A 16,137-nucleotide genomic window follows, 5' to 3' on the forward strand; every position below is an offset into this window, starting at 1 on the left:
CTTCTTCTCATACATTCCTCCTAATGCCCGTCTAAATATCACGGGGCTCCCAGCTGCTTCGTTGTAATAAATACTCATCTATTCTCAAAACAGACAAATGTTAGGTCTCAGGTGGGGCTGAGCGTTTCGTGTGGTAGGAAGAGAAAACAGGGCAAGAGAAAGAATGGAACGGCTCCTAGCCAAATGGAGATTTCCAGACAGGTACAGTACTAGCTAAAGAAAATGGCTAATGGTTTCTGGCAGAGCCAGAGTCCGAGGTGATTCCTAAATGGCCGTATTTTATAGCCAGTGTCCACGTTGAGATGTCCTTTGTGCCTCTGGTGCCGGCTTGGGTTTCTGAGCAGCCGTAAGTGGCAGCGGCACAGTGAAGGGTGGTGACCCAGCTGGTGTGGCTTGCATCTTGCCAGTGGGTGGGAGAGGGGTTGAGGGGTTGAGGAAGCAGGCTTCACAGTGAAAGTGGCGGGCTTCTGTTGACTTCCCCACTCTGAGTTAGAATCTGCACCCGAGTTCAGACGGTTGCATCAGCCACAAGAACCCTACATGGAGGAAAAGAGGAGAGAAGAGACCTAGATTTCCATGACCTTGGGAGCCTGGTTGATTTGCAAACAACAGTGGAAGGGACACAATGGAAGGGGCAGGAAGATCTAGCGTTCTGAGGGTGGGGAATGCCTGGATTTGGGTCAATTCTCTCTGCTTGGGCTTTTTGGTCCCTCATACATACATCATGTCTTGGACTCAAAGAGAGGCCTTCAGAGATGACCTGGTCCATGTCCAGACACTTGCTCGTAATCTGTGAGCCAGCCCGGCCCATGTCCAGGTGACACCCAGCCGGAGAACAGGATGCGTCGCCTAGGGAGGCAGGTGTGAGTTTCTACTTAGATCTTTTGATCCCTCTAAGAACCGCTTACAGAGCTCTGACTCCGTGACTGGAGATAGTACACATTCCAAGCAGCTATAGATTTCAGTCTTGACAAACTCCTACTCCATTTCCTCATCTAAGTCAGTGGTTCTCCACGTGTCTGACTGACTGGTGGAAGGTTCTCCTGACCATTGGCAAGAGGGCCGCTGACAGTCTGAAGGTCTGTGCCTGTGTCTCTGGCATAACGTAAGGATGCCACACCATCTTGGGCCCCAGAATTTAAGTTCAGTTGTAGAGACAGTAATATTAAAACCCTACCTGACTTCCAGGGCCTGGCTGTCACCTCACATTCTCCACACGGCTCCGCAGGTGCTCTGATCTTGGAGAACAAGCTGTTCTCTGACCAGTTGCATCTAACATGTATGCCTCTTTTTAGGCACCAACTGTTTACCCCTTTGGTTGCACACTCTGGAACAAGCTGGTTGTGATGGTATATGCATGTAATCCCCAGCACATGGGAGGAAGAGGCAGACAGATCTCCGATCTCTGTGAGTTCAAGGCTAGTTTGGCACATAGAGCTAATTTCAGAACAGCCAGGGCTACATAGTGAGACTCTGTCTCAAAAACCCAACCCCCTACCCCCGAAAAAAAAAAAAAAGGAAGAAAGAAAGAAGAAAAAGTAATGTTCCAGGACAGTTGACAGTAGTGTCTCATGGAGCCATTAGGCCATGGAAAAACCTAAAAGCCATAATTCCAAGGCCATGGTTTAAAAACCCATGGGATCCATCACCCTCTTTCCGCTCTGCTTGCCAGGGAGACTGGAATAATCCACAGGCCAGGAAAAGGCAGACTGCCCTCCTGAATTTGGCTCTATCTTGCTTTAACTGTTTTCTTTAAAAGACCCAAGGATAGGTATATGATTCCCTATTTGATAACTGGCTCATAAGCCTCTAAACCTCACAGTGAAAGTCAGTCATGGCCTTGGCTCCACCCAGTCAGCAGGAATTAATGACCTCCTCAGGCAAGACCTCACTTAATCTGAAACTAAAAGCATTCGGCTAAGTACAAGAATCCGGAGAAGTAACAACCAAAGGACGTAAACAGTTGGTGCCTAATAAGATGTGTATACAGTAGATGCAGCTGTTCAGAGAATAGCAAAGCACCTGGCGAGACGTCTGGAGAGTGTGAGGTGACAGCCAGGCCCTGTAAGTCAGGTAGGGTTTTGATGAGTGGATATTACTGCCTCCAATTTATTGGCCCAATAAACAGGCAGTACATGGAGGGTAAATAAATGTAAAGCAGCTTGGCAGTTTAATGTGGGTGTGCACGCAGGCACAAGCAGCTGCTGATGTGGGTTTTCATGAACTAAGTGAAGGCCTTTTCCTGAAGCTTCCACAGAATCTCATTTTAGGATATTTTAGTACATACACCTACCCAATCAGAGACAGGTGGCGTAGGGTCTTCTAGGGGTCAGGACCAAAGATGAAGACTTCCCAGAGCTTTGGTAGGGGCCTACATGTCTAGTGCTTTGTTGTCTCATCCCCTGGGAGTCCTTGGGGACCTCCAGAGGCCAGTGAAAACTGCCCAAGTCCTTTGCCGCCTGTCTCTGGCAGAGTCCTCAACCCCCAAACTGAAGGGAGGAAGAGAGTACTGTCTCCATTTTGTATTATTCTGCCATACAACACTATCACAGCAGATAAGGAACTTTGCATACATTTGTGTAACAGGATGCATCATCAGATTCAAGTTTCCCCTTTACCAGGACAGAGACAATATCTCCTATTCTGCTCTGCATTCCCACCCCCTGGTCCAGTAGCAAATAGTGTTTAATACACATTGAACAAAGACTGCTCCAACTCAATTCATCTTCATCTTTTTGGAGAGGGATGTGTTGGGGGGGGGGCGTTGAATGTGAAGTCCTATAAAGGACCTGAAGAGGGCTATGAACCTTCTCACCAGGGAAATAATGTATTTATGCACATGACTTCTATGGCAGGAAGACTGAGTCTTGCTCTAGGAGAGAGCATAGTCAGCGTACAGCATCTTTAGCAGGTGATTCTGCAACCTCTACGTGGGCCTTCCCAGAGATGGGAAATTAATTCACTGTCTCCTTACTTGGGGACAGTGCTAATGCCTGAAGGAATGTTCTTCATATAGTGAGCAGTAATCTTCCTTTCTGGAATTCACACCTATCCTCTCCTGAGCAGTTTGAAACAGAGAAGGAGCTAGACATTTGCTACAATGGATTTTTATCCATCATGTACATACTGCTTTTCAAATGTTTGTGAACACAGGTCCAGAGCCTTCATGGGCTTCTCTTACCTCCTCCTGTTTTGCTCAGATGGGATTTACATCTCTTTCCTGACCCCCTTTATCACCACCCTTGATAACATATGAGGCCCAGGGAATGGCTGAGGACACAGATACTATTTATTCCAGTGTTCCAGACAATGCACAGGCTTTATGTTACCTAAGTAGCCGTTGCTTCTTGGTGGACTTCTCACACCATTGACCCATAATTAGCAAAGAGCCAGTGATGTGCCCAAGCCTTTGCTCAGGTGTGTGCTTGATAATATCCATCTCCCCACCGGGCATTTGTGCCACTCTCCGGTTAGATCTAATTGCACTGCCTTTACATTTATCCTTGTTAAATGCCACCCTATTCGATTTGCTCCTTGAGTCCAGCCTAGTGAGACCCTTTTGAAGCCTGATTTTGGCATCCCACATATTAGCTCATTACTCTCAGACAATGTGTTTAATGTGTAATAAAGAGCTACTATTTCCTGACTGTTTCTCTGACCAAATGCTACACTTTACACAGCATAGTAGCCCATTCCAATTCTTTAAAGTGTGTGCTACAACACTGGGGTGTTTTTTTATTATTTATTTTCATTCATTTCATTGAAACAAAATCTTTCTATGCAGTCCAGAATGGTCTGGAAGTCTCTGTGGAGACCAGGCTGGCCTTGAACTTTGGGACATCCTGTTGGCTTAGCCTCCTGAGTATTGGCATTACAGGAATATACCATCACGTCCTGTTGATGCCCATTTTATATAATTGAAATCCATGAAAATTCCCAGAAAAGTTGAAGAACTTATCTAGAGACACATAAATACATAGGACAGTCAGGCTGGACACCCAGAGTCTGCCCCAAAGGTGATGTGCAATGTCACCATACTAGGCTGCTGTCCACACAACCATGCTTTAGACAGGACCAGCCAGAGCCAGTGCCTGTGGCAAACACTGTGGACTACTTCAGGCTGAGGTCAGATCCCTTCTCCTTTATTGACATGTTATCTTTCTCCTTACCTGCTTTGATTCCAAGCAACAACAAGAGGAATTTTGTTTAGTATTTTGAAGAAATCGAATCAGAAATTCTGTGTAGTTCTAAGATCTTCCTTCTGAGGAGTAAGTGATGCAAATAGGATGTGTCTGTTTGGGTCAATTCATGCTGACCTCTATACGTCACACATGATTCTACGTCACGCTTTGAAGTCGCTATTGAAGTGGAACCTAACTTCTTACCTAAGACTACTTCTGAACCCTGTTAGTTTGTCATCCTAAGGGGTGCGGTACACATTCTGTTAATCAGCCTCTCAATAAAACAGAAGAAAGTCTGAGGTATTCTTATTATTGTTCTCCTAAACATGTCACGTATCCCCCCTAATTAACGACAGTTAGGCCTCTAAGACTTCACACAAATGATTAGGAAGCATGTTTTGGAATTTCAGCCGGTTTGAAAGTGTCTCTCGCAGCCAGTTACCAACCACCTTAAGCATGACCCTGTCTGTGATTAGTTCTTGTTCTTGCTGGCTTTTATTTCCAAAAATACTAGTTACATTTCTTAATAATTTATATTCTCACAGATGTCTTTGATCTGAGACCACTGTGGGACAATGGAAAAGAAGCATAGAAAAATGAAAGGCCAGATTTCTTCCAGAGATGGTTTGGAAAATAACAGTTAAGAAAAAGAAAAAAGGAAAAGCCAACGGGGCGGAGAATAGAGGCATGACAGGAAAGAGCTTGTGTCTCTGGCCTTGTTCTTGGGTAAACAAAAACAAAAAAACAAAAAACAAAAAAAAAAAACAAGCCGTCCACAGGAGACAGACACTGCCACTAACAAGGGGCTGCCATTCCCCAGGCTTCTGAGTGTTGTGCAAGGGCTGTTCCCTGTTGGAGTGGTTTACTTAAGCATGCCATTGCCCATATTGGGTATAAATGGGCAGATAAACAGTGGGGACCATCAGATTTAGGAGGTAGACTCTTTCTGAATGTAATTGTGTTTCCATCATCTATTACTATGACCTCTCCTACCTATTTCTCTCTTCTGAGAGAACCCCGGTTTGACTGATTTTTTTATGTGTGCCTAGGTATTAGTTCATCAATGCTGTACCATTCATTTACTTTTTTGTTGTATATTATATAATGTTGAACATGAATGTTTATATATACAGAGAACTTCTTATTGTATAACTTTCCCATATCGGTCCATGCTCATAACATTTTAATAGGGTGAAATCAATGCAGACCATCGTGGGTGTGAAATGGGGCTACCAGACACAGTGAGCTTTCCCCTCAGAGCCTTCCTCCGTGAGCTTGTTCCTAGACTGCATAAAAAGGAGGATGTTGAGCACCAACACTGACCACTCTCTGCATCTTGGCTGTGAGTGTCATGTGACCCCCTGCATCCTCAAGCTCCTGCTTCCTTGACCTAACTTTGGTGATAGACTATGCCCTGAACTACATGACAAAATAAATCTCTCTGCCCTTAAATCCACTTTTCTTAAGGGTATTTTATCAGGGTGTTTATAAAACCATTTTGTGTGAAGGCTAAAGATCCAGAATCCCTTCCCTGTAGATTCACAGGTGTAGAATGGGGAAGGGGAAAGATTCGAAAGCATCAAAGCCACCTCCCATTGATATGTTGGTGGATAACAATCTACAGAGAGACTCGCCTAACATGGCATGGCTAGGCTTCAGGATGGGGTTGGGTAGCTCAGTGGCTGGGGAAGCTGGCTGACTCTGGGGTTAAGTCAGGACTAGAAAAATGTTCAGAGATTTTTCTATGGTTGTGAAGGAAAAGGATGAGAGAAGCCTGAGGGGGCAAAGACTCTGTCCAATAGAAATGGGGGCCTGAGAAAGTCTCTGCCAAGCCAATACCAAGCTCTGCACCAAAATGCTCTTCTAATTGAACTCTACAGTGTGCATAAGAAAGCCGCTGCACACCACTGCACACCACTGCCATGCTCAGCCACTGCCTGAGGTGGGCCTCAAAAGAGCTAACTGGCAGAGACTCTCAGCCACCCACAAGACTCTAAGCTGGCCTGTGAACTTTTGTTTGTTTGTTTTTGAGACAGAGTCTCAGTATGTCTGTCAGGCTGGCTTTAAACTCTTAGCACCCCTGCTTCAGCTTTGCCCAGTTATAAACCCTTCCAGAAGTGGGACACGGAGAATGCATGCATGGTTTCCATGTCTTCTACACAATAAGAACGGAATCTTGTGTCAGTTTTATGGAAGTTCTGGATATATGTATTTCCAGTGACTTCTTAGTAATAGTAATGTTTATTTTTCTCCGTTGTAAAGTAAAAGTATTGTTTTTAACACAGTACAAATGCCCAAAATGGAAAAATACAAACATGCACTTGTATAAATATTAAATGTATTAATATATATGTGTGTATACCCATCTGGGAATATGTGTGAATATATATATATATGTATATATATACACATATATACACATATACATGTACATATATCAAATGGTTTTCATTAAAACATTTTACAGCAGGCATTTGGGCAGCAATTGAAAATGGCCTGAGGTGTCTCCAGAGTCGAGGTCAGTGAACTCAAAACAACCTCTTGAATTTTCCATTAGTGCATAGTTAGATGAAGTAATAAATAAATTATTATTAAGCACTTTGCAAATAGAGTGTTATGTAAATGCTAAATAATCATAATAATACAGTAGTATGCTGATCTTGATAAACGGGTCGACTTTTATGTCATTTAAAATGGATGGCGCAGCAATGTCTGTGAAGACGAATGAGGTCCACGCTCATGGAGCTCAATAACACACACAGACTCTCTGCTAGGAGGCTTGGGCCTTTTCCGGAGTGGCTGCCTTCTCTTCCCCTGGTCTCTGTGGGACAATTAGCAGAGGAGAGGGATTCTAGCCCAGCTTTAAGGGGTAGTAAAAGGCTCCTATGCAGAGATATTGAAAGGAGACCTAGGTGAGCGCGCAGGGATTTGCATTTCTGAGAAGTCAGGGCTAATCTATACCAGGCTAGGGGCAGGGAATTAACATTTATTGAGCGCCTCCTGTGACCCAGACACTGTGCTCACTCAGTGCTCCGTGTTTATTATCTCATTCATCCTCCAGGCCAGCACATTAAGGTAATAGAGGAATGGAATAAAGCGGAAAGCATTGCTATTTTCTGTAGAAAGGCAGAGACCGACCTAGTGCAGGAGCTGCCGTTTGCATTCTGCTTGCCCGGGGAGGAGATGGAGGGGGAACGTCCCCAGGAATCAGTAGAAGCCAGACCCAGTGATCTGTCCCTGCCCTCAGGTGCTGGTACCTTTCAGAAAAAGCATTTGGGTGATGAGTGACATGTTTCTGTGGAACTACGTGTAATGACTGCTCTTCTCAACCCTGCCAGACTTAACACACACACACACACACACACACACACACACACACACACACACACACACACCACAGCCCAGTGCACAGATTCAAGGCTTCCATACCTCTTAACAGCATTTAGCAGATGTTGATGTAGGCATAGACATGAGCACAACATTTCGTCAGTAGACTATGTACATTATTTCAGTCCTTACAACAGCCCTTGATTCACATGATATTGCTTCTTAGATGAAAACAGAGTTTTGTTATGTACCTTGCCATGTTCCTCCCAAGTGCAAGAAAAAGGAGGTGAGAACCAGGTAGATCCACAAATCCTGGGACTTTTAACTGTGTGGTGATCTTGTTCTACTACCTGTTGACTCTGAGATCTAAGCACCTGGGGATTTGTTTTCCCTTCACCCATCACTGGGTTATGCTCTTAATGATGACTTACCCTTTGTTTAACATGTAAGGTTTTAAAGGTATGAATAGAGCTCAGTTGTCTGTGTGTTTGTTTGCTAACACCTTTGTTGGCATAAGCGAAACACTAGACTGTATATTTCAAGTATGGTTTGATAAGTTTTGACATTTATAGACAACAGTCACCACAACCAAGAAATTGAACCTGTGACCACCAATATAGTCTTTCGACCTTGTCCACTTTCCCTAGGCAACCATTGACCTGCTTGTTTTTGGTCACCACAACTAGGTTGCATTTTCTAGAATTTTGTCTACATGGACTCGCACGGCATGCAATCCTTATTGTCTGGCTCCTTTCACTCAGTGTCATTACCTTGAGATTCATATGAGTATTTCGCTTTTTATTTACAGAGATAAGAACTTTGAATAGTTAGTATGTATCTTACATAGTGTTCACATTGGACCCAATCCAGACTCCAAATTCAACTTTTGTCATTTGTGATCTGTGTACTAAGGGAAGTTTCTTAAACTCTCAGAGACTTGGTTTTCTTGTCTGTTTGGTTTTTATCTATGAACTGGGTAAACTGCATAGCATATGATCTATACATGAACAACATTTGATTTTGCTACTAAAATAAAAATTGAGATACACTAGAGTAAGAAAACCCATCTACATATTTGTATTCAGCAAAGTACTTGATATTCACTAAAGATTTTGAATTTTATGGAACAAAGGGAGGGATATGTTAATTCAGTTCTCAAAACTGAGTACTTCTTATTTGTCTGACATGGGCAAGAGATCTCTGACTCTGAGAAATTCCTATTTAGATTGGAGGGAGGGCTAGGGGATGAAAGATATAAATAAAGTCATTGCACTGTTAAGAATAACCTGGATTCAAAAGACATTTGGAAGGCAGAATCAATAGACTAGGTGACTGCCTAGAAGCAGGCATGAAGGGAAGCAGGTCGGGTTAGGCTATTCACAAAAGCAGTGAATTAGAAAAATAGACGTCTGTAAACAGGTAATAGGGGACAGTTCTTGGTGTCTTGGCTTAGGCTGTAATAGAAGATCCAGGTGGAAACCTCCAACAGCAATTGAATTTCTGCACAACTGATCTAGGGAGAAGTTCAGGGTTGAAGACAAAGACTTGTGAATTTTCAGCACATAGGATGCTGATGCCACGGAGTGGGTGGGTTCACCCAGGGAAAGTGTGTGGAATGATAATAGATGATTAACACATTGTTAAACATGACCCTACAGCAGAATCAGAAGGCACACTGAACTATTCTCACCTGGACCAGTCCGATTGGAAAGGTTTCCAAACCTACTAATTTCAATCATACACCATTTAACCCAGGTGATTAAGTGCACGCTCATCTGTGTGCTATTAAAATGCAACTCCAAAAGGGGGAAAGCACTTCAAAGCAAGCTCAAAAGACTTCCTGGTGTGGCCCTTTATCTAGGAAGAACGCAGCTGGGAAATGGTAGACAGAAGCCCCAGTGGGACAAAAGAGATTTTGATGTGCTAAAAAATAAAGTCTCACATAAGTACTGTGTCTTTTTTCCTATTTTTCTTTCATTGAAAATGGATTCTTTTTCATACAATATATTCTGATTGTTTTCCCCTCTCCTAACTCCTTCAAGCCCTCCCCCACCTCCCCAGTTCCCATCCAAATCCACACCCTTTCTCTCTCTCTTAGAAAACAAACAGGCATCTAAAGAATAATAATAAAGATAAGATAAAATAAAGCCAAACAAACCAAAAGAGCACAAAACAAACAAGCAAATAGAAGAAAAAGATCCAAAGAAAAAGCACAAGAGACACATACAGATTCAGAGACGCTAACATTCATACCCACAGGAATCCCTTCAAAACACAAAACCGGAAGCCATGATTTATATGCAAAGGACCTGTACAATTTTTAAAAAAATCCATTGCAAATCATTATGAGACAAAGGACTTCCAAAGATGTCATTGAGTTCATTTTGTGTTGGCCATCTACTGCTAGGATTGTAAGAACCCAAGGGGACAGAGGACAGCAAGGAAACATTGCCCTCTGAACACAGCAGCACCAAGGCACCTCTGAACTCACAGAGACTTTGGCAGCATGCAGAGTCTGCACAGCTCTGCTGTAGATGGGGTCCTAGAACTGAAAGAAGTGAACACATGTAACCCAGAAGCTGTCTCCACGAATGATCACTCGAAAAGGAGGCTCCAATGGAGTCTCACTGGGGTTACAAAACAATTGTGTTTTCTGAGGATAGAGAGGGTTGTGAGTTTGTTTTATGCTACTTAGTTGTATATTGATTTCCCCACACCTGAAATTGTCCCTCCATGTGCCCCTGTATTCCCTTTCCTATATCCTTAAGTCACTAAGTAAATGTTAAGTACCTTCTGTGTATACATATCATATTAGGACCTAGAGACACAATGAGTAATGGTGTTTAGTTCCCACCAAATAGAACCAGAGAATGCATACTTACAGAATACTCAGCTCAGTTCATTTTCAAAGCACTCTCCATTGAGATGGTGTGTGTGTGTGTGTGTGTGTGTGTGTGTGTGTGTGTGTGTGTTCGTCTGTCTGTCTGCCCATCCTCTTATCTACACTGCGCTGATGTGCTGAGATATAGCTGTGAAGGAAGTGCCCAATGATCACATGATGCATCAGGTGGGTGACCCACAGAACGGGAGTAAAAGAGGGAAGGTCAGTCCGTGGCTCAGATCCGGACTTCCCAGCCAAGCATTCTTTCTGCTAAGGGGAGTATTTTTGTCCTAGCACCCTCATCCTGGGCACTTTGCCTTTGCAATTTCCTGGTTGTCTATTTTATCTCTTTCAGCTGACACATTTGACAGGTCCTTGGGGGGAATACTGACTTCAGAATAACTTGCCTTTGGTCAAGCACTGTGTCCCCCAGGTATATGAGGGACTTTGGGAGAGCTATCCTCATTCACACGCCGCTCCCAAGCCCCACTGTTCATCTGGAGAGAAATATGCTTATCAGTTCTGCATGTGCCAAGGAGCACTATCAAAACCAAATTAGACCAAGCTGGCCACCATTCAGGTCAGCTAATTAAATTAGCTATTGTTGCATTACTGATAAGGACAGTTTGGAAATGGAAAAAAAGCCTCTTGTCCCAGCAGCCATAAAGAGAAAGCCAAGAAAATGTGTTAATGGGATCACTGTGAAAGGAAACCCCTCAGCCTAGCAGCAGTACCTGGGGGGCTTCGGTGGACTGTTCTATGAGCCATCTGTTCCAATGGCTCCGGTCCTTAGGAATACTGCTGCTTTCTGGCTTTCTGGTCCCCAGCTGTAGCCAGGGCAACTGGTCTCATTCTCTTCCCACTACGATCCTAATCCTTCTGAAGGTGTGGAGGGAAATGGGGACTGGAACCTTCCCTGATGTGCTAAAACATAGCCTCCCCCAAATAGGAAAGTCAACTGATGGTTGGAAGAGCCATAAGGAGAAGGCAGGAAGAGAAAGGGAAGAGGGGGATGGGTGGGGGTGGGGTGGGAGGGTGCGGTCTAGGGGAAACAGCTAGGTGCCCACAGAGCATCATCTACCTGATTACTCAGCCTTTCCACTACTGAGTGCTGTGTTTGTGAGGCTGCAAAGTAAGTTGTCCGTGGTCTTCTAGGTAAGGTGGTCATACAGACTTACACTAGGTCAAGGAGTCAGTGTCCTAGGACCCTGGGCTTGAGTAGGGAGATGTAACGATAGAGAATGATAGAGAATTCGTTCTCTCTGATATAGCCAGTGCACCAGTGGTACTGCCACCTGCACTTTGGCCCTTCTAGCAGCAGCTCCACCCCTCTCAAACCCTCACGACAACCTGTCCTGGCTCCATCTCACTTTCCAGCCCAGGTTATCCAGGCTTCCTAAAGTCTGTGAGCTAACTGCCCATGGTGCACTCTCTTGAGCCTGAATTAATCAGCCTGGTGCAGCCCCCAAGGACTTCAAGAGTTTGAAGTTCAACTCACTTCCTGGACGAGATGAAGCTACAGACCTGGAACCATCAAGTGATTTCTAAAAACCACACAAATAATAATCAGCAGATCTGGAGTTTCATAGCATCACCAGGTTCCAATAATGGTGCTACCTGGGCGTGACACCCACATGATATCCCTCCAAGAAAGGGAAGACAGCTCTAAGGAGTGCCCCCCTGAGAGTCCACAAGGAGAGCCAGCAAAACCTGCACTCATGCCTTTCATTCTCTGGCTCCTTTTTCTACTGACCTTAGAGACCCCATCGCAGGCTTTCAAATGCTAGGAAAATGTTCTACTGTGAGAGAACAAGTGAGTTGTAAGCTTCTTTAGAAATAGTATCCATGTGTCGCTTCATACATGTTTAGTGTCTTTCACTGTTGAGTATGAAAACCCTGTATTCCAAGTATATTTAGAGTGCTGTATAGAATGACAAAGAACAGCAGCAATATCAAGAATAGGCCTGCTTCTCTTGTAGGGTAGTGTGTGATTCTAACTAAGAAATCTATAGCGTGTGCTTTGCTGTGAACTTGAACTTTGAAAGCTCCTTCTCCAAGCATCATTCTCTTCATGTACAAAGAAGTCCATTGTCTGTCCCTCAAACTCTAGCATCCCAAGGAAAAAATGGCATGAATAGGCTAAATAAAAATTTCCAAAGGTGAGTGAATTAGGATATTTACCAGAATATTTGATTATTAAAAACTCTCACTCCTGTAAAATAAAAGTTACTGGAGAAGCTGTACTAAGGAAATAGAACCCAAACCTCTGGATCCACGTCTACATTCATTATGAGTACTAGGCAAAGTTGAGCCATCCATCTTCAAGTACAAGGGTGCTACCTCCATGAGACCCAATGCCTCCTATCAATATATCATTGAAATAACATCGTTAGTGCCTCTATCTCAGAAGAAATCTGTCTTTCTCCAGTGTCAATTTAATCAATTGTCAAATTGGGAATTTGATGGAAAGAAATCTCCTTGCTCTGGACAAATGGTTACTTACAGGATCTCCAATAAAGTCACATAATTATCACTTTATATCTGTTGATATAAATACTATATAATCATAGCATAAAATGGTGGACCTGTCATTATAATCCTACCATCCCAATGGTGCTCACTGTCTATAAAGTCTTCCTGATAGTTGCCCACATATACAGTTAATAATTTAGTAGTTTTATTTATTTTAAAAAATACATAAAAGCATGTTAAGCTAAACTTAACCAGTGTTTGAGTTCAGAAGTTACAGTTGATGATACTCTTCCAAACTGTGCTGAACATTCTTTGTTTTTCTTGATCCTCTGACACAAAACAAGAGTCCGGATATCACCCTGATCCTTCATACTGTCAAGGGGTGAAGTTTCATAGCCTTCTCACCTATGTAGATACAAACATTAATTCTTAGATACACTATTAACTCTTGGGGGAAAGTTGGTATGTTTTCTTTGATGTTTTTGTATTAGTATGGGGTTCTATATATGATTCACTAGGGAAAAGAAGACACTTGTGTGGTCTCTCTTGTCAAGCCTTCACTGACCTGTGAGAGGATCAGGGGAAAACGTTTGTCATTCATCTTTTTTGGTGATGGAGGCAGAAAACAAAGTGGAGGGGTGTGGTTTTGGATGCAAGAGTGTCTAGATAGTATCCTGGTCTTGAGACTCATCAGCTGTGTCATCTGGAACAAGTTGATGCCTTTAGGATCCATTTGCACTTCATCTCTGAGACATGGACAATAACAATTATTTCATAGAATTGTCATGAGGATTAAGCAAGATAATGTAGGGGGATGCTGTAAAAATAAATTGCTTTCTTCTTTAAAAAATGTTATTCTAAACAAGTTACTCCTTTGAACTCTTGCTAATATTTACAGTAGAGATTTTTTTCTACATCACATGAATGAAAAACTAACTTCAATTTTTGGCGACTGATGAGCCATCTCTGGAGTCATCGAAGTCCAGGCCTTTCTCTTCTCTTCCTATTTTCAGCTGGTTAGCTGCTCACTGAGATCTTGCCAGAGGGTGGGGAAAAGAAATAAAAATGGAAATTGGTCAATTTGACTCTTTGATAGCAGTTCTGATGAACGAGCCGGGTGGAAGATGTTAAAGTTGTAAACTAAAGTGGAGTTTTGTCTTCTTCACAGGATCTGTCAAGAACCTACTGATGTTCACGGTGACAGCTGCCCCTCTTCTCTTTACTGAACAACAAAAAAAGTCTTCCTCTGCCTGAAGAGTGGCCGATCTTCCAAAATAATACATATTGACTTCCGCAGAAGTGAGAGGTGTCTGCTGGCCACTGACATCAGAAGAAACAAGCCTGGTGAGCAGGAAGCTCGCAGATGTTGCAACTAGATGAGGAATGGATCGTCGACAAGACTCCCAAAGCAATAATCACTATTCTTTCTCTTCTCCACTAATCCAGCAACCGAATCATCACACTTAAGCATTTCCTGTGTACCACCATATAATATAAAATGTGGTGAGTAGCTAGATATATAAGGTAACCTTTCAACTCCCCCAAAAAATGTAATACATTTAAAAAGTAAGAATTATGCATGTGACAAGACAACTAATCACACAGGGGAGAGAACATGGTTGCAAGTATAGCATCCCCCACGTGCCAGTCACCATGGGAGGTGCTGCACATGTATTATTTTGTCTAATCCCTACCACACCTCCAAGAGGCATTCCTATCCTCTAGTGGATGATGCTATTGAGAGTCAGAGATATTTAGCCATTTGCCCAAGGCCACATAGATAGAAAAGCATAGAGCCTATTTTCAGGTTTAGATATACCTAACTCTATAGTCTATGCTTTGTTACTAACCCACACCTGCCAGGAAGAGAAATCAGAGCTGAAAGACATCATTTAGTACAGCTAAGCTAAAATAGAACTCTAAAATGCCTATCAGCAAAATCTGTTCATAAAGTTTTACCAAGCCCATTGATTGGTTTGGAAACTAGTTTTAGCCAGAAGACAAATGCCTAGATTCTGCAGGCAGAGATGATGGACCAGAAGTGACCACGTGCTAGTCTCAGCTCAACCATTATCCATCTGAGCAAGTGCTTCCCTCCTCCAGGATCTTGTGTCATCACTGGTGACACAGAGCACTTCTACACTGTCCAATGTCACCCTCTGTCATTAGACAGCACAAATGTCAATAACAAGGTCGAAAGTCGAGCAGACCTGAGTTTGAATCCTGGCTCCATCCTCAAGCAGTGGGTTGTTAGGCAAGTCATGTATACAACAGAGATAATAATACTACCTCAGGGTCTCTGCCCTTACTGTTCATTCTCCTTGGGACAGTTCCCATTTATCCACAAGGTCACCCTTATACCTCCTTCAGGTCTTTCTCATGTTACCAGTTAGCTAGGCCTCCCTTGAACACAGTATCTAACTTGCAAACCATATTTTCCATTTTCTATTTTCTTTCCTCATGTTATTATTTTCCTTAACACTCAACACCTAACATTCTATACAGAGCACTTGACTGTCTTATTTATTGCCTGTTTTCACATTCTCACCTCTAGAATGTAAGCTCTATATGGGCAGGGTTTTTTTGTTTTTGTTTTTGTTTTTGTATTCTTTACTGCTGTATCCCCAGTTTCTAGAATGACTTAGGTGCTTAATAAATATTTCTGGCATAAATGAATGTTCGTCATGAGTATAATTTGAGTCAAGTGCTTTGCATGGGACCTGTCACGTGGTAAACACATGTGTGTTATCTATGTGGCTTGCTGGCTGGCGGTTATTGTTTTATTATTCTAGCCAATCTCCATGGAGCACATGTGTTCTCTTTCCCTTCCAGATAACCTAAGATTAATTAGCATTCTGACTTCCTTAGTGAATTTGAAGGCCTATTTTTGAGATTATCCAAAAGCAAGTGGGAATAGTCTTCATGAAAAAAATAAGAAAAACTTGCATGGCAGTTACCTTCCCTTCCTATACATTAAAAAAAAAATCCCACATGAGTAGAAATTCCAAGAAACATATTTCTGGTGCATAAGAAAGAATTTTCACAGAGTTGATGTTTAATGATGAAGTAAGTTATTTCAAGAGATAGGAAGCTGTTCATGCCTGGAGGTCTCCTAGAAGAGACAAATGGGTGGCCAATAAGTATTGCTCTCTGTACATAATCAAATGAATCAAGGATATTGATGATCAAGAGGCCAAACCAGTCATTGCAATGAAAAATCAAGATACTGTACTCAGCTTCTAGACTGTAACCATAAGGTCCTTGATGGAAAATCCC

At 42.8% G+C, this 16,137-nt stretch overlaps 1 protein-coding gene across 2 annotated transcripts in view; it reads left to right on the plus strand.

Moving 5' to 3' along the window:
* The window catches only part of Pbx1 (PBX homeobox 1), a 313,527-nt gene extending 297,990 nt beyond the window's left edge, over positions 1-15,537 (plus strand). For both annotated transcript variants that reach the window (XM_028864352.2, XM_028864354.2), the window contains one exon: positions 14,030-15,537. In XM_028864352.2, coding sequence (XP_028720185.1) covers positions 14,030-14,050 — 21 coding nt within the window. In that variant the 3' untranslated portion in view covers positions 14,051-15,537. The remainder of the gene's footprint in view (positions 1-14,029) is intronic.
* Positions 15,538-16,137: the final 600 nt, after the last annotated feature.

Source organism: Peromyscus leucopus, chromosome 15 (assembly GCF_004664715.2).
Source record: "Peromyscus leucopus breed LL Stock chromosome 15, UCI_PerLeu_2.1, whole genome shotgun sequence".
In the NCBI taxonomy this organism is placed as follows: domain Eukaryota; kingdom Metazoa; phylum Chordata; class Mammalia; order Rodentia; family Cricetidae; genus Peromyscus; species Peromyscus leucopus.